Genomic DNA, 23,003 nt, shown 5'->3' with positions numbered 1-23,003 from the left:
TGCTACATTGTATATGCCATCCAGTTCTCTATCAGGTTGTTTCAGTTCAGTAACAAACCTTCCTGATATTTCTGCCTTGCGTACAATTGTTAGTACGTCTTAAAGTGGTGAATCACCACTAATCCACAATCTTTCTTGGATAGCAGAATTATGGGTATGCATACCCCAAGTGATCCCTCATGAGATCATCATGCAGGTTTCCAAATTTGCAATCCATAGCCAATTTTTTAAATTGTGCAATATAATCATCTACAGATTCCCCATTATTTTGTTTCTGTTGAAAAAACTTGAATCTGGTAATGCCAATGCACACCTTTGGTGCAAAATAATTATCCAGATCCTGCAAGGATGCTCCAAACAAATTGGTGTCACCACTTACAATGCTTTTTGGCACACAGTTATAGGTTTTCAATCCCACAGGACCAAAGGAGTGCAGAAGAATTCCTTCCTTTTGATCTGCAGACATTTTATTTGCCTTGTTAATAGCCTAATATAGTTCACAAAAGACTCCTTCCACTCTATCCGCTTCATGGATAGTTCTGTTCCTGCTACCCAGAATGCATGTGGAGGACTTATTGTAAAGTTTTGCTGAGCAATTAATAGGAAAGGAAAATAACTTATGTGCAGATTTTATATGTACATATCTTTATATGAATGTGTAAAATACAGGAATCCTTCTCTAAAGTCAATTCAAGATTCATTACGTATAAATTACTTTTTTCCTTTCTCTCACCTGTTTCCTGTATGCCAGTTACTTTATCTTCTTAATCTTCTTACCATGATTGCTCAGTGCGAGCCGAAATAAAGAAAGAGAAAAAAATGGAGTCCTACGTAAGGTCACGCTGCGTGACCTGACGCATTGTAGTGTGTACATGCACAGTGCCTGTCATGATGCTAATGACCATCACATTCAGTGAGACGCCGTACATTCCTTCTTCTAACAGGACACACTGCTCTGTTAGAAGACGATATGCTCCATTAAAGATTCCACAGAGACGTGCACCAACTAGCAAGTGAGGCATGCAGAGAAATGTAAACGATGCGAGTAACGGTTGTCAACATCGGTATGTGATACTTCATTATTATGAAGATTGAAGATAACTTTTTAAGCTATCCGTGCTCTCTGTTGCCTACCACATTTCTGCACATCACCAGTTAAAATCAGTTGTGTACCGCAAGTCCGTAACTGTATATTTTTGCCCTAAATTGCTGTTCTCTGGCCATAGGTAGTGACCACTCTTGTCACCAAATTGTAGTGATACTCCAAGAAGATTGTAATAACAAGGCAGACGACATCCAGGTTTACTTGTTTAATTCACAAGCTTCCACATACAGGAAACAGGTCCGCTCAGCTCCAGTGTCGCAGCAACTCTCCCATTGAGTACTGGACATTAGAATGCTGGCATGTCAGAAAGTCCTGTCCCACTCATTAGTATAAAAACCTCATAACACCCATGTGGTAGTGCCCAGTGTTTGGTTAGCTTTTGCAGATTTAATTTAGAGCGGTAGTGGATGTTCCTCTATGTTTGGCTTTTTTTCACTTTCAATGATATGAAACCCTGCTCTTGTTAGTAGGGCTTGCAGCAAATAATGACAAGCTGACTGACCAGGCACTTTTCAGAGAGGAGCTTGACGCTCCTCTGCAATCACAAATTAGTCTTGCTTGAAAGAGCTCAAAGATTGTCTCACCCTGGCCACTTCCTTAAACCTGTTGGGCCACTTTAGTGTTTTTTGCATCCAGCAGAATTTAGTTACCAAGTTGATGCCAACAGTAAGTCCAAAAACCTGTTCACTATTCTCACTTTCATCAAGTCCGGCTATACCAGGGGCGGCACATGGTATTGCAACCAATTTGTGCGCTTTCTGGATACTGCTGCTGGATCCTTTTCCTCATGCTGCAGGGCAGCGCCAGGCCGAGAGGTAGCTGTGCGGTGCCCACTCACTGAGGGCAATCCTGTTATTTTGCAGTAACACCCTAGTTGCTTTTCTCTCATTTCTTAAATCCCATCCCACCCGCCTGCTACTCATTTGAAATGACAGGGGTAGAAGCTTGTCACACACAGCCACTCAATACCAACAGTCACCATTCTGTGAGCAATGTAGTCCCACAGCCACAAAGTGCCCTTTGTGGGCATATTTCTTCTTATGTCGTAGAGTAATACCCAAAGAAGGTGGCAGGGTGGTAGTGAGGTTTTATCTGCATATTAATTGTACTTTCAGTTTATTTCACTATGTTACATGGTTCAGTTGAAGCTGATTATGGGCTAGCCCTGGGAAGATCTCAAGGTGTATTTCCTTACCCATCTCAGAGTTCTGGACGTGTACTGTTGGTGTGGTTTTTAATGTTTTCAGTGAATGGAAAGCATGCTTTTTTGTTCACTGCTGAAGCACAATGGTTGCTGTAAGGGACCTGGGCTGTTCTTGCTGAAAGCATGGGCTGGATGTCATCCTCAAAACTCATGCTGCAAGAGAAAAGGTCTTTCTAGCATAATTTTGTAGATAAAGGAGTTCACATTCGGGACTTTGATGCAGCACACAATGTTACGGAGGGCTCAACCGAGACATGCCACTCTCTATGCCTCCTTAACCCTCCAAACACTTTATACCCAAAGAAAAGCTTTAAGGATTAAAACCACAAATGTCTTCTGAGAAACTTGATTCACTGGGGTAATCTTATTTTCTAACTGAAAAATTAACTTATGCAATGCATAGGAGACACAAGGGACAAAGGCGCCCCTTAATGCATGGATCACACATTTAAATGAGGAGTTAGCTACAATCCCTACCCTCTGTGTTGAGGTTCTGAACTGGTTGAGAATCTATCTAGGCTTCAAATTGGTTTATCAAATAGTTTAGAATATATAATTTACTGCAAGGAGTTGGAGTTACAGCTACTGCAGAAGAAACAGACCTAACAACGCGGTTCTACTTTAAACATGCATTCAAAGTACACATTATACATACTTCTTTGAAAACAGAAGGCTAAGGAAGGTAAAGCAGACCCCGCCACCAAGTACTACAAATTCTAACTTCTTATCAAGTGATCTTTCTAACTATTGTTAAAGGAAAATCACGAAATGGACATCTTATTATATTTTGTATTTTATTTTTGTGCAAGCAATGAAAAACCACAGTTGACAGAACACACAACCTGCGAAGGCAATGTCATGACAACGAATCATAAAAAGAATGTCTTGCTTGGTTTAAAAAGAAAAACGTTGTGCCCTCAAAACCACTTAAGATGAACATAAGATGAAGAGGCAAATGTATTCTTGTTGTGTATTTACCGGTACGGATAGGGTATGCAAATCTAAGGTATTTACACAGTGCTCTCGACTGAACCGAACATCCAAAGGATTGCTGTTGGTTCTTCGATCGGATAGTGGTGTGCTAGTTCAGGTTCTACTATCTACAACAGAACAAGTTACTTTGACAGCCCAGTGTAAGGCAGAGGTTCTGTGTTTTGAGAGCCTTGTCTACAATTGTGGTTCCACACTTGTTTGCCACACAAGGATACATCTTAGCTTAATACAAGCTGAAATATTGGAAATGAAGAGCAGTGAGAAAAATCTGGAAGGGGATATAAGAAAAAGTCGAAATCCATGTAACACACGTTATAATGAAACCTTGTTTGTTAAATTTATTAGTGAAGCAAACGGAACCGAAGAACCATTAATTCCCAAAAATCAGAAACACATTAAACAAATTAAGAGTATACAGGGAGATGATGTTTGCTGCCACACAAAAATATAATGCTTGACAAAGCAGATATTTAACAAGGATATTAAACAATGCTGTTTTAGTCTTGAAGTTGCAATTATTATAAAATGATTTGCAGAAATCTATCCATTACTTTTCATAAGTAACTTTTCGTACTGTTTGACAGGGAATGCCAAAATCGAGAATTTTCGGAAATCCGGTAGTGTTAAACTTTACAAGGCAGAATATGTTTTACTAAATACAAACTTGAATAAATAGGTCCTGCACAATTTTGTTTTGCAAGTGGAGGTTACCAATTATAGAAATGTTTTATCTCCACATCCGTCTCACATTAGCATTTTTCAATAGAAATATGCTGGTGCTCGCAAGAGCTACATGAATCATTTTCCAAAGCTGCGAAGAGTGGCTGACATAACACACTGAATTTAGCCGGATATACGGGTTGCAGCTTCCTCCTCTGCGTCTGCTCGGTTTGCATTTATATCTGCGAGGGTCTTGGCGAAACGTGTCCATTCGTCGCTGCGTGGAACTGCAAACTGCTGCAATGAAACAGACATGTTGAGTCACCGAAGTCAATATATAAGTTATGTCTTGATTTTGTACTTTCTTTGAATAGTTCTAATGGTAAATAAGACATATTAACATGGTCCCCACATCATACAGCGACGTGATCTTTGAGTAAAAACCCTTGTCAGTGTACAAATCAGCCTAATGTACGCAAGCTGTTGGCTTCTGTTGTCTGAGAATGAACTGGACACAGGACACAAGCGACCTGTGTTTGGTATGTGGGTGAGGAAGTGCAGCCTAAGTGTATTTGTGGTAGAATTCCTTGCTTGAGGATGGTGTATGGAGCTAGGTTGTAGCTCCTCGGAACCAGTATCTGCAATCATAATTTTATTTTTTGAATAGTGTAGACCACCTCTTGTTTAATGCCAAAATGTCTTCCGATTCTCTGGTTAATTTGTTCTGGTAGCTGTATCTCCAAGTGCTGAAGAAGAAATAATATAATACATAATGATGGAGGCAGTAATCAATGTAGGAACTAAAATGGATGCCTTAACTTCCAAAGGTGTTCTTTTGTCTCATCCCCTGTACCAAGTTTGTCTGAGGCTGCCAGGGTCGAACTGGGACAAAGAATCGGCCCAGGCACCAAAATAAAAGTGGTCCCCATTAGTGAATAAGATGGTTAAAAAAAGTGGCCCATTTGTATAAATAAGGGCAGTTTTGAACTTGTACAGACATGCTTTAGAACTTAGATGCACTTGCAGCCGTACCCTTACTGTTGTCTACAACCTGGAGACTTGGATTGCCCCTATCCGTGGATATCACTGTTCATTTCTTACCATCACAGGTCCATATGTAATGTAATGCTCTCTTGGCATGAAAATAAATAAAGATGGCAAAAAGTGTTTAGCAAGGTATGGGAGACTCCATGCATTTCTGCCTGATACGTGTAATGTTTGTGGTAAAAACAATGGTCCACCAGACCATAAACATGCCCAGAAACAGCTAAAACACAGTGACCTGTCAGGTCTGCTGCTCGGGCATTGCAAATCTGCCCTATAGGACAATCCAACCATGGAGGCTGCCAGTTAAAATTATAAAGACTTTCCAGTCTGAATACTCAATTTATGCTGACCTCTAGCTCGCAGGGTTGCAAAAGGAACCTGATGCTTCACTAGACATCTCAAAGCAATCTAAGCCTAGACAGTTCATAACAGACAAATTAAGAAATTCTACATTCAGCCTCCCACTTGGTCTTAAGTTTCTAGCAGTCCCTGCTGCCCTCAATAAGGTAGTCTGGTTTGAAAACAACCCTAAGATTAAGACCCACTTAAAACACACTAATTACATTAAGAAAATACCACCCCTTCTGCTAAGAAATATTACTTCCATATTTGACAAGTCAGACATTCTCTCGAGGCTCACCTACTCCTATCAAGCTGAATATCCAAACACAGTGGCATGGATTATTTACAATTCAAATTCACACAATTCCACTAATGAAACTTTGAAAACGTTACACTGGTTGCTTGTAGTGTAGAGGCCTGCTTATCATTCAAATAGAAAAGCATCATCCACCTAATCCCTCGTGACAAACGTCTGCCATTGTTCTAGTACATGAGAATCTCAGATCACCACCCTGAAAGTCCCAAAAACAGCTTCTGCAAAAAAATTGGACAGTTAAAATCTTACAGCAGTGCTTTCCAAACTGTGGGTCACCACCGGCTGATTTTGGTGGGCTGAGAAAGTCAAAGCAATGAATAAAGATGCCTTTAAATTCTGTATTTATCTTGTCACACTTGCTGCGCTTCTAAGACAGAGGTCAAATGTCAGGCTATGCCTCCTGCTGCTTATCTTTTTAATAGGGGGACTGATGTTTATAAACTTCTCTCACTATGCAGTCAGCGAAAGCAAAGCAAAGTGAATTATGTGACACTTGCTAGGGTACATGAAGTGTGAAAGGAAAAGCTGTAGAATATGATTTTGTCGTAACACAACAAAATGTAAATACCTGTAAGTGAACTGTATACATTCAGCAGTTAGGAAAGCAACAATAAAGCACTTTCTTTTGTACCGTATTTTCCGGCGTATAAGACGACTTTTTAACCCCTGAAAATCTCCTCAAAAGTCGGAGGGTCGTCTTATACGCCGGTATACGGTGTGCTGAAACTTCAGGGACAGGCGCCCTGTAGCTGAGCCACCGTGCGTTGCATTTGGAAATCGATTCCAAGCGTATGATGGGTTCCGCATCCCACAAGATTCAGCTACTTGTGGACACAGAGCTGATTGGTCAACCGTGAGTTGAGCTGTCCTTACCGTGTGCCGCAATCCTCGCTGGCAGTTGTCTGGACAGGCACGTATTCCTGCATGTGCTCCAGGCTATTCCACTTGCACTGTTTTATGTTTACATGTTTGATGACAAACAGCCTTCTGTTTATAAGTGACAGTTTTCCTACTAAGTACCTGCATGTCATAAGCATTTGAATTAAAATTACCATGTTAAAATCAAATCTGATGTTTTTAAATTTTTATTTGGTGTGCGTTGGAAGAGGGGTAGTCTTATACAGCGAGTATAGCCCAAACCCTATATTTTAACAGGAAAAGTAGGGGGTCGTCTTATACACCCAGTCGTCTTATACGCCGGAAAATACGGTAATTCTGAAGTGTGATGGAAACAAAAATTAACAAATCAAGATGTTTTACCTGGTGATGAACAGATAAATATTCACTGAAATCTGATTTCCACACATTATCATTTGAGTCCATTATAATTTGATCAGTAAAACTACATCTGTGCAAATGTAGTGACCATTTCAATGGAAAATATCATGTCTGTAAATGACAATTCTCAACCACAAGATGATTTAGTTGCATTAAAAAAGAAATCGCCCCATCCATTAAAATGAGGTGGGTCACGAAAGTTTGTTGTACTAACAAGTGGGTCGTGGTTCTAAAATGTTTAGGGAGCACTGCCTTACAACCTTTGCCCCAGTATTATGAACTCCTTCATGATAGCTCCCCCGGGATGTTCATAACCTCCTTGGATTCAGAAAAAAACCTTCTAGTCTGCTTGTTGAATTAACTGCCTCTTTTTCCATATTTGTTTCAAACTCTTACTTCCCTGCTGCAGTTCCCATACTATTTGGCATTTCAGATCCTTTTCACCCGCTCCTATGTGCTCTGAAAAAGTTTGTTCTGAACACATGAACTTTATACATATACAATACAAAAATTATACCTAAAAGCACTGAACAGCAAGTGCACAAACGGTAGTGTAACAGACTAACAAGAGCAAGGGGCATTTACCACGTTGCCTAATTTCACTTGGTTCCACCTAGCCAGCCACCACCTGGAAGGGGACAGTGTTGGAATTCTGTACCTCTTATTGATACTTGCAGTTTCTGGGGCAGACTCTCAAGACCTGCAGCTTTGGCATCAAGATCTGAGTGATTAGCCCCTTTAGCTGGGTACTGCTGCAAAACCGGCTGTCTAACACTCAATATATACCATCAATGCTGATGTGTCACGGCTGCTTTAATTACTAGCTTTGCTTGCTACCTATTACTCATAATGTCACTACATGTGCATTCCAGATTTACCAATACTAATGCTTTTGTTTGTTTCTTCTTAGTTCCTATACAAACAAGTTAAACTCAGTAACGTCCTTTCTTGTGGCTACTCTAACTTCAGATTCCTCCCCTTTAGAATACTAACAGGTGACAGACTGGGTCTGGAGATTTTCAGCAGAGCTCCCAAGCACCACTAGGTGGTGCTGTGGAAACCTCACATCGCACCATAAACAACTGAGCAGAGCACCAGTTTCTGTATTGTCCTTCTCCTGTGCTTTCAGATGCGGACCTCCTTAAACAAATTGTAGAAGACAGTGCTGAGAACTAACTTGGGACCCTTTTAAAATGTGCAGCTGTTGACTCCACAGAAGGGAGAGGTGAGAAGGAACTGACGGATCTGCAGTAAGTACCCACCAAAATAAAGTGTTTACCCAAGGTAAATAACTTGTTCTTCTGATGGCTACTTCTAAGTGCAGATTCCTCACCTCCAGAATAGATATCTATGCAGTACCTTCCAAAAGGTGAAGGGCATGAGACGTAGACCCAAAGCAAAAACTCCTGCAGGACTGGAAGTGCAAAACAACCCTCTCTGCTGATGTGACTGTCAAGGCAGTACTGCTCGGTGGACATGTAAAATAACACCCATATCACACCTTGATAAATATTCAACACAGGAACTCCCCGAAAGAAAGCAACTACAGGAATCTTATCTCTGGTAGAATTGGCTGAAGCATAATACATCTTTATATGTAGGAAGATCCAACTCCAGAGTCCTTTTTTGTACCACCTTTCCCTTCTTGGCACCACGAAGCTCCAAGAGCTGATCACTGACATACTACACCTTTGAGATTTCAGGCTTGTTTGGGATCCAGCCAATGAAGTCTCTCCTCCTCTTTTGAGGATTGTGATGGAAGGGAAAATGCTGACAGGTTGAAGACTGCCCTATGTGGAAGAGTCATACTACTTTAGGCATGGAGAAAGCCCTGATCCAACTTATTGGGGTACAAAAAGCAGTACGGAGTTTCAAATGACAGCACCTTGGAGTTCACTCACGAACTGATTGCAATGAGAAAGACTTGCAGATTAGGATCCACACGGAAGAGTTGTTTATGAGCTTGAACTGAATGCACATGAGAAACGCTTGAACCAAGCTAAGGTTCCATTGTGGCATGGCAAAATATTTCTGGTGAAACTTATGTGTCAGACCTTCAGGACCAAGAAAGGTGACTTGAAGTGGAAAATCTAGTCTATCAAACACAAAAGGGCCAACTAGTAACCTTTAGTTGTTACCACTGCAATGGCTTGCTGGGCTAACAATAAAATGAACAAGAGATAAGGAAGTAGGGGCTGAAGACAGTCCAGATGATAGCCTTTACACCAGGCAACAAATTTCTCCAAGCATCCCAAATAAACTGATTTGGTTGATGGATACCGGACTGTGAGTATTACAATTGTTACCTCAGCCATAAAATCTAAGGTGCTCAGTTGTTGCTGCTCGATTTCAACGCATGGAGGTGTAGTTTGTGCAGCCCTGGACGTACTACTCTCTCCTGTTGCTGAGAACCGAGGTTCTCCCAAACAGACTACTAGATCAGAAGGCAAATGCTCAGATGCAGCAGATACGGGTAGCACACACTCCTGGTACAATCAAGGGCTACCAAGATGACTTAAGCCTGGTCTGCCAAGACCTTCTTCAAGGCTCGAAGGAGGGGTAATGATGGGAACATGTACAGGGGACATTTACTCCATTATAGATAGAATGCATATCATATGGACCTTCTGGGTGAAACTCCAGCATGGAGTAGTCTCAACACTGCGCGTTGTCAGCAATGGTTGCAGTCAGAGCACACCCCAATGGACAAAGAGGTTTTGAGTCACCCATATGATGGAGAAACCATTTGTAATCCGCCAGCTGATGCCTGCTCAACTTGTCCTCTCAATGGTTCAGAGACTCCCAACAGATGGTCAGATACTAGAAAAATATCCTGTTGATCTAGCCACCTCCAAAGGTGCAGAGCCTCCTGGCATGGGAATCAGAACCCCATTACCGTTCTGCCCCTACACCCGCTTGTTGCAGTACCATCTGGTGGTCATTTTGTCCTCAGGAACGGCCTCCTTTTTATGGCTGGTCGTAAGGCTTTTAGAACAACAACAGAATGACATGGAGCAAGTGCTCTGTTGGAGACCACAGACTTTTTGATTTTCACTTTTCCCAGGTGTCCGCTCCAACACAGAGACAGTGCATTCATCACTACTGTGAGCTTGGGTGGCTTAGGGACAGCAGCCTGCCTTAAGTCAGGTTGGTGTCTTTCTGCTACCACTGAAGGTCCTGCCGGGCTGTCTCGTCAGAGATGGAGATACTGTCAGACAGATTTGCCCCGTGATGAGCCACTGAACCTGGTGGCTCTACTGTAGGACCTGTATGTGCCCAATGGCACACAGGAGAAGGAAGACGCATGAGGCTAGTAGCCCAAGAAACCTCAGACCCAATCTCAACAAGACCCAGAATTGAACCTGACACATTGCGATCATGTCCTGAATGGCCTGAACGAGCTGCAGCAGTGGTAAGGCTCTCAATGTTCCCATGTCCAGTAGGCATTAGGCAGGATTTCGGTTCACCTTATGGAAAACCTCAGAGATATTAAGAGAACAACTGTCACCCAGATGTGGTTCGTGACTGACAGTGGCAAACCTGCCTTGAGAGGCCAGTCGTCCATATATGGGTAATACATGTATCACCAACCTCCAAAGATGAGCTGCAACCACTTTCATGAACACCGAGGGACCGAGGTGAGGCCGAAAGGCAGAACAGCAATTTGGAAATGTTCTGACCCCACTGTGAAAAATAGGTAGTATCTATGGGACTGCAGGACAGGTATATGAAAAGACATACCTTGCATGTCCAGCAAGAACTTTCATTCTTCTGAGATCAGAACAGTAAGAACTTTACCCAGAATGAGCATTCTGAATTTCTCCTTTTGCTAGAAGTCATTTAGAGATCTACGGCCTCCTTCTTAGTTGGGCATGAGGAAGAAACATGCGTAACACCCCACATCTACCTCTGAATCTGATACACTCTCAATAGCATCATGGCCAAGTATGCATGGTCTGGTGGAGCTTGTCCTGAAAAAGAGAGGATGAAATAAATGGCAGGATGCAGCCTCTGTGAACTATGTGTATTACCCATAGATAAGACATGATGCTTTTCAAGTGTATTGGAGAAACTATTATCAAGGGAGTAAAAATCAAATCCTGCATCCAACTGGCTGGTTGTGGTATTGAAAGGGCAAATCAAAGTGACATGGTGGCTACTGCAGCAAAGGAAGAGGAGAAAGATGACTGTTTTCTCTACTAATGTTCACAACCTTGGCTGCCACCATATGTTGTGGGTCTGCAAAAAAGTCTGGGTTGGTTGCTGAACCACCTGTTGGTGTCTGAATGCCAAGCCCTGTGGATAGTCCCTGAATTTATTGTACTGTTGTTGAATTGACAGGCCAGCAAAAGGAATTCTATGCAGCAGGCTGGTAGTGAGTCCATAGATCCACTAGGTGCGGTGGAAGGGCCAGTCGGCCTAAGTGCGACTGGAGGTGCCTGTAACTCCATAGGGCTCAACTGCGCTCCAGAGGGAGCTTAAAAAAATCTGCTACAAAAAGCCTCTTTAAACGGTTTCTATCTGCAGCAGGGTCGACAATTGCTTTAGGAACTTGGGGTGCACTGGAACCAATTGAACAGCTTGTTCAGAGTCAATAGACCCTGGAGAAGATTGGAGCATGGAGTGCGAACTGCACGCATGGAGTGCAAACTGCACATCTTCTCATCACACCTCAAGTGAGGGACAGGGGGTTTGAGTCTCGCTAGACATTTCAGGCTTTTGATGCACTTTGGATTTCAACCTACCCAAGGACTTTGAGATGATCTGCGAGTGAATCAGGGCATAATTATATGACTTTGCATTGTGCTCAGACATCCCTCATTAACCACAGCGATTGACATCCGCTTTCTGCATTGACAGCATGACTTGAAACTGGTTGTCTTTGTGAGGAGACGTTTTTCCCCAACACACTACAGAAATCTTTGAATTGGCTGGAAGACCAACAAGTTGGAAGCAGAGCTCCAGATCCATGTGAAAGGGGGCAGAAAGGAAGAAATGTTAGCATGCAGGGGTGGTGTCTATTTGCAGCTCCTCTCCATGACTTCCAGGCCAGTGCAAGGTTTCCACAGAGCCACACAGTGTCACCGAGCAGTGCGGTGGAGCAACTACTTGAAAATCTTTGGATCCAGACTGAAGCCTGGGAATATTGCAAGGGTGAGGAATCTGCGTTTAGAGATAGCCATCAGAAAAACCTAAAGACATATAAGTCTGATTTAGGTCAATACTCTTTCTTCTCTTTAAAGTAAGTCTTGGAACAGTTAAAGTAAGGAGGAGTGTGGTTTTGATGTCTGCATTTACAACACTAATTCTATCAGCTTAAACCCAATAGGGATCTAGAGTGGTAGTAAAGGAACTATATTTTTCACCCATCACTACTCACTGCTCCTCCACATTAATAATCATCTCTCTTCCAAAGAACCTTCTGTAGAATAGTCCAATCCACCCTTCCGCCATTAGTACCTTGCAATTAAGAGCTTCTGGCGACTAAAGGGGATGAGACTGGATATTCAAATAGATGAGTATGACATTGGATTTTGCTCTTTTATCACCTTATAGCACAAACATGTTGGCAAAACATATTAGTACTATCTGAGTTTTTATATATGATAAGCTCTTACTTTTGATACATGCTCCCCTGGGGAGCCAGTGCAGATTTGTGAAGACAGTGGTTAGGCCACAATTTATACTGCTAGTGAATAGGGAGTCAGCAAATTGGAGAGCAGCCTTCGAAGGTGAGTGAGTGGAGCATCCCCATTGTCAATGGGGAGGAGCAGGAGACATCACTGGTGCCATCCTACCTGTGGTCACTTAAAGAAAAACTCAGTTAACACAAAGTATGAGGCACTTCACATACTGTGAGATTGTGGGGATTGAAACCCTCACAGATCAAGTCCAACACCTAGGTTTTAATAGGTTTCGGTCTGCTGCCCTATAAAGAACAAGAAGTGTTTTGTTTGTTGGCTTAAACCAAAATATACTTCTAACCAAAGGTGCCACGGTTGGATTTCAGAACAGCTATGTCTCATCTCCGCAAGTGATGGCGTGAGCAGAATCTAGGTACCACGCGTGCACGCTGACTTCAGTTCCCTTCAGCACAGGTCTACAGCTCTGCTCCTGAAAGCTGTTGGTGTCTGACCAGCCTCCAAATAATTTTCTTCTCAAAAGGACAGTGTGTTAACAATGTCTTCCCCATAAAATTACAGGATTCAAGCGGTACCAGACCTGCAGGAACCAGATGATGGTCACTAACTCTCCTGACATCTGTCTTTGGTGTCTTGGAATCAAGCACGCTTCATATTCATGCAGAAAGTGCTCCTGCATGCATACGAAGGCCATAAATGTAATGTTGTTGAGCATAAGAAATGATTATGGAAGCAAAAGAAGTCCAGTCAGGAGGCCTATCCTGTCACTCCAGTTCTTGGAAGGTGTGTGCACTCACCACTTTCATCATGGTCAGACTCCACAGAGAACTTCTGATTCCATCCGACAGATGGAGCTGTGAGCTCTGAGCAATATGCGACTCTACAGCAAGTAGAGGCCTTCAAGAATGTGACAATGCAAATCTTCTGGATAATTCCAAAGACACCAGGAGCGCCTTTGCACCTCACAGATTTAATGGGGACCTTAGTTGAATTTCCTCTGATGGCCACTTCCCCGGTACTGACTGACACGGTTAAGCCCCTTACCTGCCTCTCTTCAGACCCATGCCATGCTTCAATGCACTTGCTAAAGCCCACGTCGGTTCCAACAGTACTGGCCCCAAGTTAGAGATGGCAGTTACAGATCTAATCCCAACACCAATCTTAGATCCAGAGCTAAATTTGACTAGATCCTGTAAATAAGTTGCTCTGAGTTTATAAAAATCAGCAAATGGTGCTTGAGAATACTCCAGCAGTGCCTTTGCCTCAGTGCTAGTTATTTTTAGGGACTAAAAGCCCTTATTTGGCATAGCGACCGTGGAGCAGGAAGGCCCACTAGAAAATAGGGAGTTTAAAAAAAAAAATCTGTGGTTATTTGGGGAACGACCCTTTGGGGAACATTATATTGGCCATTTCTGCCCCCCTTAGGGGCAGTTCGGCCATTCATTTTACACAAATCTCTCCCTAAGGGGAGCAGAAACCCACTAGACACCAGGGATTTTTAAAATAAAATTATTTTGTTGATTGGGGGGCAGCCCTTCGGGCAAGGGTCGCTCCCTATTGGGGGCAATATGTTTAGGCTGTTTCTAACCTCCTTGGGGGCAGACCGCCCATATTTTTAGGCCGATATGCCACAAAAGGGGGCAGAAACCACTAGGCACCAGGGATTGTTATGGGTGTGTGTTTTGTTTGTGGGGCGACCCCCTGGGCAAGGGTCGCTCCCCATGGGGGCACATTACGGTGAGCTATTTCTGCCCCTCTTGTGGGCACATCGGGAAATTTTTATTAGGCCCATCTGCCCCAAAGGGGGCAGAAACCACTTAGGCACCAGGGATTGGTGTGCGTTTGTGTTTTGTTTTTGGGGGGGGGGGGGGGGGATGGGCGGTGTTGGCCCCTTGGGCAAGGGTCGCTTCTTTTTGGGGAGCATTAATTTTGGCCATTTCTGGCCCCCTTGGGGAGCAGATTGGACTATCTTGTAAGGCCTTTTTAAAAACTAGACACATAGGGGAGTTAGGTAGTTTTCCCTAAGTGCCCGCTGAGCTACAGCCCAAATTCCACATCTAGGCACGTTGCAAAAAACACATCAGTTTTCAGTGGAAAAAATGTGATATGTTCATGCTGCATTTTGGGGCATTTCCCGTCGCGGCACTAGGCCTACCCACACAAATGAGGTACCATGTTTATTCGGAGACTAGGGGGGGGGGGGGGGGAGAAAACACAGAATAGAAGAACAAGTGTTATTGCCAATTGTCTTTCCAAATGTAAGACAGTGAGTAAGAAAGAAGTCATTTTGAGAAATGCCATGTAATTCACATGCTTGTATGGGGACCCCTGAATTCAGAGATGTGCACATAACCACAGCTTCTAAACCCCATATCTTGTGCCTATTTCGGAAATACATAGGTTTCCTTCATACATATTTTTCACTCTTTATATTTAACAAATGAATTGCTGTATACCTGGTATACAATGAAAACACATTGCAAGGTGCAGCTCATTTATTGGCTCTGGGTACCTTGGGTTCTTGATGAACCTACAAGCCCTATATATCCCGGCAACCAGACGGATCCAGCGGACGTAATTATATATTGCTTTCAAAAATCTGGAACAGCTGGAAAAAGTTACAGAAGAAAACGTAGACAGAAATGGCTGTTTTTTTCAACTCAGTTACAATATTTTTTTTATTTCAACTGTTAGTTTCTATAGGACAACCTTGAAGGATCTACACAAATGACCCCTTGCTAAATGCAGGAATGTGTCTACTTTTCAGAAATGTTTAGCAGTCTGGGATCCACCATTGGTTTCACATCCATTTCTGTTACTAACTGGAAGCAGGCTGAAAGCACAAAAAAACAGTAAAAATGGGGTATGTCCCAGTAAAATGCCAAAACTGTGTTGAAAAATGTGGTTTTCTAATTCAAGTCTGCCTGTTCATGAAAGCTGGGAAGATGGTGATTTTAGCACCGCAAATACTTTGTTGATGCCATTTGCAGGGAAAACACCACATGCTTTCTTCAGCAGCACTTCTTCCCTATTTTTACCAAGGGAACCCAAATTTTATCTGTATTTTGGCTATTGTTTTGGTCTCCTCCAGGGGAACCCACAAACTCTGGGTACTTCTGGAATCGTCAGAATGTTGGAAAAAAGAATGCAAATTTGGCGTGGATAGCTTATGTGGACAAAAAGTTATGAGGGCCTAAGCACAAATTACCCCCAAATAGCCAAAATAAGGCTTGCCATAGGAGGGGGAAAAGGCCGGGAAGTGAAGGGGTTAAAGGTTGTTTGTCGACCATCTTGTTTATTTGCCTGATCAGTCTACCTGTTTATGTCACCAGCTGCGATGTCTTACTTGAAGGAATTTTAATTCTATCTTTAGCTAGGCTGCAGAGGGACCTTAACCTTTTTTGATGTGCATGCCTTTGAAGTTTATACACAGGTGTTCATTGAGCCAGTTAACGATTATGAATATCTTCCTCAAATCAATTCCTTCTGCGCAACATGCCAGTGAGCTGCAGGATCTCGTGGTACAACCACCATATCACTTTCTTTACAGGAAAGCTGAGTCTCCAGGCTTGGGCGCCCTCTATGTCAAAGGTGCTGTTGCCTTTCCACATGAGGAAACCAATCACCCGCTGCCCCCCAACCCCCGCTCACTTCTCTCTGCCACATCCCTCTAAAGAGGAGGAGGAGCTTCTTTGATTGTAACAGTCCTCACCATTCACACCAACAGAGCGAAGGAGCACCGAGTGGATGATTATCTCTTTGTGGGGATTATCTGGTGTGAAAAAGGGAAAGGTAGTCCAGAAGTTGACCCTATGGATTTCTTTCTGCATAAACAAGTGCTTTGCCTTAGCCAAGAAGGAGGCTCCTGAGGGCCTTAGGCTCATTCCACAAGAGCCAAGGGTGCCACTATAGCTTTAGTTAGTGTTGTTCCAGTGCTGCCCGTTGGCTACATGGTAATCTGCCCACCGCTACACTGGCATTACTGTCTTGAATCAACGGCTGGTAGAGAAGGCCTTCTTGCCCGCTCAGTCCTCCAGGATTTCCTGGTGTAAAGCCCATGAGTCAGATCATCCAACCTTTTAGGAAGTACTCTTTGGTGTCTTTCCGAACAGTTAGGAATCTGCAGTTAGAAGTATCCATTAAAAGGACATAGTTCTTACTATCAAAAACTCTCTTACTTGTGGCTACTTTATCTAACCACTGATTTCTTAACTCCCACCCACCTCTATGATATGTGGTATAGACTTTCAGGTTTACTAAGGGTCCAAATTATATTGTGCACACTGTCATGGTTTTACTCTGTACTGATGCACCTTGTCTAAGTGTACAGAATGCTTTATTGTTAACTTGACATCAGTGGGTAAGGGAGGTGATTATGTAAGCCTCTGTGGTGCCACTTCTAGACGGGATGAATCTGCAATAAAATCTAATACCACTACTTGCTGGAGTAGGAGTTCTACTGTTAGGAAATCTTCTGGAGCCAGTCTGGTAATAAGGAACTATGGGGCTCATTCCGACCCCGGCGGTCAAGGACCGCCGGGGCCGGGGATGCAGGAGCACCGCCAACAGGCTGGCGGTGCCCCGCAGGGCATTCTGACCGCGGCGGTTTGGCCGCGGTCAGAAGAGGAAAACCGGCGGTCTCCCGCCGGTTTTCCGCTGCCCGACGGAATCCTCCATGGCGGCGCAGCTTGCTGCGCGGCCTTGGGGATTCCGACACCCCATACCGCCATCCTGTTCCTGGCGGTTCGCCCGCCAGGAACAGGATGGCGGTATGGGGTGTCGTGGGGCCCCTGGGGGCCCCTGCAGTGCCCATGCCAATGGTATGGGCACTGCAGGGGCCCCCGTAAGAGGGCCCCACAAAGGATTTCAGTGTCTGCTGTGCAGACACTGAAATCCGCGACGGGTGCAACTGCACCCGTCGCACCTTCCCACTCCGCCGGCTCCATTCGGAGCCGGCTTCCTCGTGGGAAGGGGTTTCCCGCTGGGCTGGCGGGCGGCCTTCTGGCGGTCGCCCGCCAGCCCAGCGGGAAAACCAGAATGGCCTCCGCGGTTGGCGGCTACCGCCGCCCGCCAGCCTCAGAATGAGGCCCTATGTCTCATCAGCAGATGAGACTCAGGTAAAGCATGGCATTGTTATAGTATTGATGGATCATGATTGTCCTAAGTGATTAACACAGATTTTAAAGGCACTATGTAAAGAGTAAAGTAAATAGATTCTTAGATAGATAGTTGTTAATCCTCACAGGTAGCAGAGTGACAGAGGTGTCCAATGGGACAAGTTGCTTATGTACAGAGGACAAAGAAAACTGCCAAAGGCTGGTCTGAATCATGCCCATGCAGTAGAAGAAAGTATTTAGGAGCTTAGTGGTCAGCAGCATTAAATCCACTGGTAGCCCAACTAGCAAAAGGAGTAAGGGCTCCCCTCTCTTGGTGATGTGAAATTTGTTATCAACTACCTGGAGAGAGACTGTTTCTCTGAGGCAACCATTCTGGAAGGAGAATGTTGTGCTCAACTGCAGGATTGCAAGCAAAATGCAACCACGTTTTCCAAAATTTGCAGAGAAAAGAAAAATGGTTAATTGAGAAGTATTTTCAGCCTTCTTCAGAACCCAAGTGAGGTTTTTGATGAGGGGGATGGTATGCCCAGTTTTTAGTAAGGTGTGGAATAATACCATTAGGAAGGATATGTTGGCAATATTAAAAGGTAATTCTCTGGGAGAGATTTAATGATGGAAGCAATCAGAATGTTGTCCTCACATTAGGTGGATATGAGGGAGGAAAGGATAACTCACAAATTGAAGGCAAGCCAATCAAAGTATAACAGTTGTCCTGGATGTGCCCTCTTGGATAGTTCCTTTTTTAATTCGAAAAACATTATTTTCTTGGAAAGTTAGTGTTCTTCTGATCCTTCAGATGGATTGGAAATTCAATATGAGCCCTACTGCAGCAGGACAGGACATATAACATGGTTGGCTTAGAAAAGAAGACTCTCGTTCTTAAAAAGAGAGAGTTGATATTTATACTGGTGAGAGCCTGGAAAGAAAAACTACTCAATTGTCAGTTTATTTCATCCAAATATATGCTCCATTTTATTTTAAGTCACCTGTGATATGTAACTGTGAGAAACCTGATTACCAGTGTGGCGGTCTATGGGCCGCAACTCTGCCAGTCGGCCCGCCAGCCAGCTCTGCCAGGATCTCAGATCCCGCAGGTCTGGACGATGATTTACGATGATTACGAGCCGGAGACAATGCTGTAGCCTGTTTTCCGGTAGGCCAGCGGGACCTAGCAGGAAACTCTTAATAACTTCGGAGTAGATATCGCTGCGCAAGCAGTGGCCATCCTGTCGGGTGTTTGGCGGACGGGCTTTCCCATCGCCAAAGACTTGAGCCTTGTACTTTTGTATGGCCGAGAACTTGATTCATGAGCTCAAGTATCACTGCTGCATGTACAGAATTTCTGACAGAAACACTATTGTTCAGTTGGGGCTACATTATTCTACATATATTTCTGAGCTGTCACCAAAAGGTTTGAATAAACCCTAAAACACGAAACATAGTGAGAAATTAAAAGAAACATACCTCTCCTACATCATATATAAATATTTGTCCTTCGGAATCTCCCACAGCAAGCTCCCTTCCAGAATGAGTCCATCTCACACGATTAAGGGCAGGAGAGCCTTCCACATTGATGCTAGCCGTTGGTACCTGAATGCAACAAAAAATATCACTGCTTCAGCTTGTTCAATGGAAATGCCACATGCCCTTTCACATACTGTTGCTTTTCTTGAATTAACAAAGAGACAAAATTGCACAGAAGCGGTTTTCCTCAGCTTAACTAAATGTAACATTACATGTTTGTTTGTTGCTCAGCTCAGGTAGATACAGCATGTATAAAGCCTAGGAAGTCACTTCGAGTGATAACAGCTAATATATCAGCAGAGTATATAGAATACAATCCCAGTTTTTGTATGAACAATGGGTTATTGTTTCATGCCTGGACATTTTGTTACATAATAACACCACGATGCCAGGGCTTGCGCAGAACAACCACTGGCAAGCCAATAGTTCTGCCTTTAATACCCAAAGAAATGCTGATACAGGAAGGCGCTACATAAAATACACAGACTATCTGTGCCATGTTTGTGCAGTCATCCTATTTCCGAGGCTCCAACAGCAAACAGCTTTATTTCTATGTCGAGGAGTTCATTTTGCAGAGTGGATAAGAGATTTGGTCTCTGGCTAGTAATAGGTGGTTACAATTAGGCATGAGGTGAGTGGTGAACACATATGTAAGCCCTTCTATGGGGAGTCAGTATTTATGTTGTTGCTTTTGTGTGACTGGACTGGATCAGGAGTTTAGATAACAGAGGGAGGAGGTATTGTGTGGTCGTGGATACCAGGAGGGCTGTGTTTTTCATTCTTTACAGTATTTCAGTCTGTGCTTCTATACAAGTATCTTTGTTGGCTGGCATATAATGTTTAAATACTTTAAACGACAAGCAGGATGCACGAGAGGCCTGTGGGGCAGTGGAAAGGAAGAGTATGCTGACTGATGCGAGCACTAAGAGAGAAAATACAATATTTTGTGATATAACTTACATTTTTTCAGACTTTCAAGACAGAGTGGGAGAATTTGTGTGCATTGTTGTCTGTGTGCATGTAAAAATTTCTGGAGAAACCTGGCAGACATCTCACCATACCTGACTGAGAGCTCCTGTACCCAACTAATTATCAGAAAATACTTTTATAAGTGGGTTGTAACACCCCATACACCCCCCACTGATCCCCTACTCCCCGGAAGCAACACCCCTAAACACGAATATGGAATACGTTCAGGGACACAAACCACTTGTATGTGCAGAATCATCCTTGTTTCACACTAAACAGCACTGTAGCATTACATGCAAATCCAAAATCACATTAAGGTGCGACTATGTGGTAGTACATAAACGGGAATGTGGAAAAGGAGCTCAAAACACATCTAGGAACAAAAATACATGCAGCTGCAAAATCAAGTTTAGTGCAATATCACCAGTGTGAAGAAAATTAAGAGCTCAAATAACATGCATGCACTCAAATGAATCACTTTTAGGTGTCAAGTCAACTCTGGTATACAGTAAGCCAAATTCAGAAAAAGTCAGGAGCAAAATCACCGGTGCTGCAACATGAACTGAAGAAACACTTTAAGAGCAAAAAGCGCATTGAGGAGCAAAACATCTACTAGAGAGGCAAACACTTGTAGAAACAAAAATAACATTTCGATGCAAAAATGATCTAGGTGAAATAAATGGCGTTTTTGCATAATTAGGAGTAGTTTAGAAACACTTAAGAGCAAACATATTCAAAAGCAAAAGCAAAAGGAGGGCATGAACAATTTTAGGTGCACAAACATGTAGGAGAAATGAAGCAGGCAAACATTTAGATGCAGAATCGCAAATGGTGCAAAGACACCAGGTATATAACATCACATTTAGGTGCAAAATCCCTCAGTACAGAGAAAAATATCGATAGTATAAAACAGTGATAAGTAAAATGTCACATTATGTGTAAAAGGTGTGCATTATTATAGTATCACGGCACAAAAAGTATATTTTCATTGAGGAAAACTGTATGCACTGTAAATCCCGAGGCCGTTGCCTTTGCTCCGGACTTACTAACATTACCAACTACTGCACAAGCAGGAATCGTTATGAAAGGAGCAGGTAAATCCTACATCCAAAACACAATCAACCTGTCACATGCAATTCATCTGATCAGCGATCTCAATGTTCTCTCACTCCAACCTACGGTCACATCTGAAAGCGTGCTACACCCCGAGTTTCAAACCCACAGTTCAAACGATATTGATAGAGCACAGTTTTTTAACCTGGGGGTAGGACCATAAGACAAGTCAACAAGATTACCTTAATGATCTCGGATTTTCAAACCAACATTTTTGACAGGAGGACAATTTTGCTCAGTGGGGCTTACAACAGCAAGAAAGTCCCTTTAGATGTCTAGAAGCGTTAATAAAAGCAAAGACAAAGGGGTCCATCTTCTTACCCGAGGGTAGGGCGCCATGACAGAAAGAACCATTCACTTTTACAGAGCAGCAGAAGTGGCATCCATGGCAATGCCTAATTTGTGTGGGTGTTGCACCATTACTTATCTTTATACAATGGCAGTTGGTTATTAGGGTTCTCCACATGGTGGTGGGCTCAGACTTTTTTTTTTTTTTTTTTAAACACAGCACGGGTGTGTAACAATATACTGTATTGAAAAAGGATAAAACTCACAATTTTAGGCCATCTTTACAGCTTGGGTGACCTGCAATATTCCATAATGTCACACTTGTTTAAGTATGAAGGTTAGTAGGTAATGCTGTAACTGTTACTGAGCACCAGTGGCAGGAGCTCTGGGTGGTGCCGGCTGCAGTGGAATTCAAGATGCCCTGGCACTTATATTTTTATAAATTAAGTACTATTTCATTGATGTATCCAATTAGATGGTATCACGATGCAGAGGGAGAGTTCACATGGTAGATTCTGCTTTAGTACCAAAGACTGGAGCACTTCTGAAGAAAGCAATCCTGAACGGAGCAGGAGTACTTCAGCTCTGTCGACCATCCTACTGACATCTTCAGCGCTCCAGCGAACACAATGCGGACAAGACAATGTATGGCACCCAGTCAAACAACATAACATTTCTGTCCTGAAACGTTGCTGGGATGAGCAGGTTGTTGAAGGAAATCCATTTAGTTGATTATCTAAGCAGACATGATGTGGACTTCCTTCGGGAAACCTGGGCCGAGGCGAAGCTGTCCAACCTTTGTTTTCACGACCATTCAGTCCTTGTAGTACCAGCTGATGTGCTGCACTAAATATAGAAACTTGAGTGCACACATTTTCCAGTACAACTGAAACTGTCATTGAGTTAATGTTTTTAAATGAGGACTTTGATGAAAATACTAATATTAAGGCTCCAAGCATCAATCATTTACTATCTTGGCTCCATCAAATTCTCCCAATTTATTCCTGTGCTGACAGATAAGTCAGTGATGGATAGAGAGATCAGTAGTCTTCAAGCTCCCAAAGGCTACATTTGATAACCCCAGCAGCAATACATGGTTTTTTAACAGGTGGTCTGAGAGTTAGGAACTTCGCACTTTGTGATTAGTCAGTGGTCTGTGAACTTCAGATTTTGCTGCCATTGTTACAGAATGTTCCAGAAAAAGTATCCTATATCCTTCAACCAACACCAGATAAAATTCTGGAAAAATTGGAACACAGAGAACAACGTATGATGCCCCATGTAACTTCCCTTATGACAAAAATAGCTACTCATACTTTCTTTTCTATTAATACTATGACATTGAACCCAGATTCATCCTTCGGCCTTCCTCCATTCCAACAATATAACAGCTTAGTGATTCAAA

The 23,003-nt window shown here is 43.1% G+C and overlaps 1 protein-coding gene across 4 annotated transcripts in view; it reads right to left on the bottom strand.

Annotated features, from left to right (window-relative positions):
• Positions 1-3,084: 3,084 nt before the first annotated feature.
• The window catches only part of DYNC1I2 (dynein cytoplasmic 1 intermediate chain 2), a 384,780-nt gene continuing 364,861 nt past the window's right edge, over positions 3,085-23,003 (bottom strand). For 2 of the 4 annotated variants that reach the window (XM_069225329.1, XM_069225327.1), the window contains 2 exons: positions 19,169-19,294; positions 3,085-4,259 (listed from right to left, as the gene is read on the bottom strand). In XM_069225329.1, coding sequence (XP_069081430.1) covers positions 4,146-4,259; positions 19,169-19,294 — 240 coding nt within the window. In that variant the 3' untranslated portion in view covers positions 3,085-4,145. The remainder of the gene's footprint in view (positions 4,260-19,168; positions 19,295-23,003) is intronic. The other 2 variants (XM_069225328.1, XM_069225330.1) reach the window with 1 other exon arrangement.

The sequence above is a fragment of the Pleurodeles waltl genome, chromosome 3_1, assembly GCF_031143425.1.
Source record: "Pleurodeles waltl isolate 20211129_DDA chromosome 3_1, aPleWal1.hap1.20221129, whole genome shotgun sequence".
In the NCBI taxonomy this organism is placed as follows: domain Eukaryota; kingdom Metazoa; phylum Chordata; class Amphibia; order Caudata; family Salamandridae; genus Pleurodeles; species Pleurodeles waltl.
Note: the sequence above shows the minus strand (reverse complement) of the source record. Positions and strands in the feature narration are given on the sequence as shown.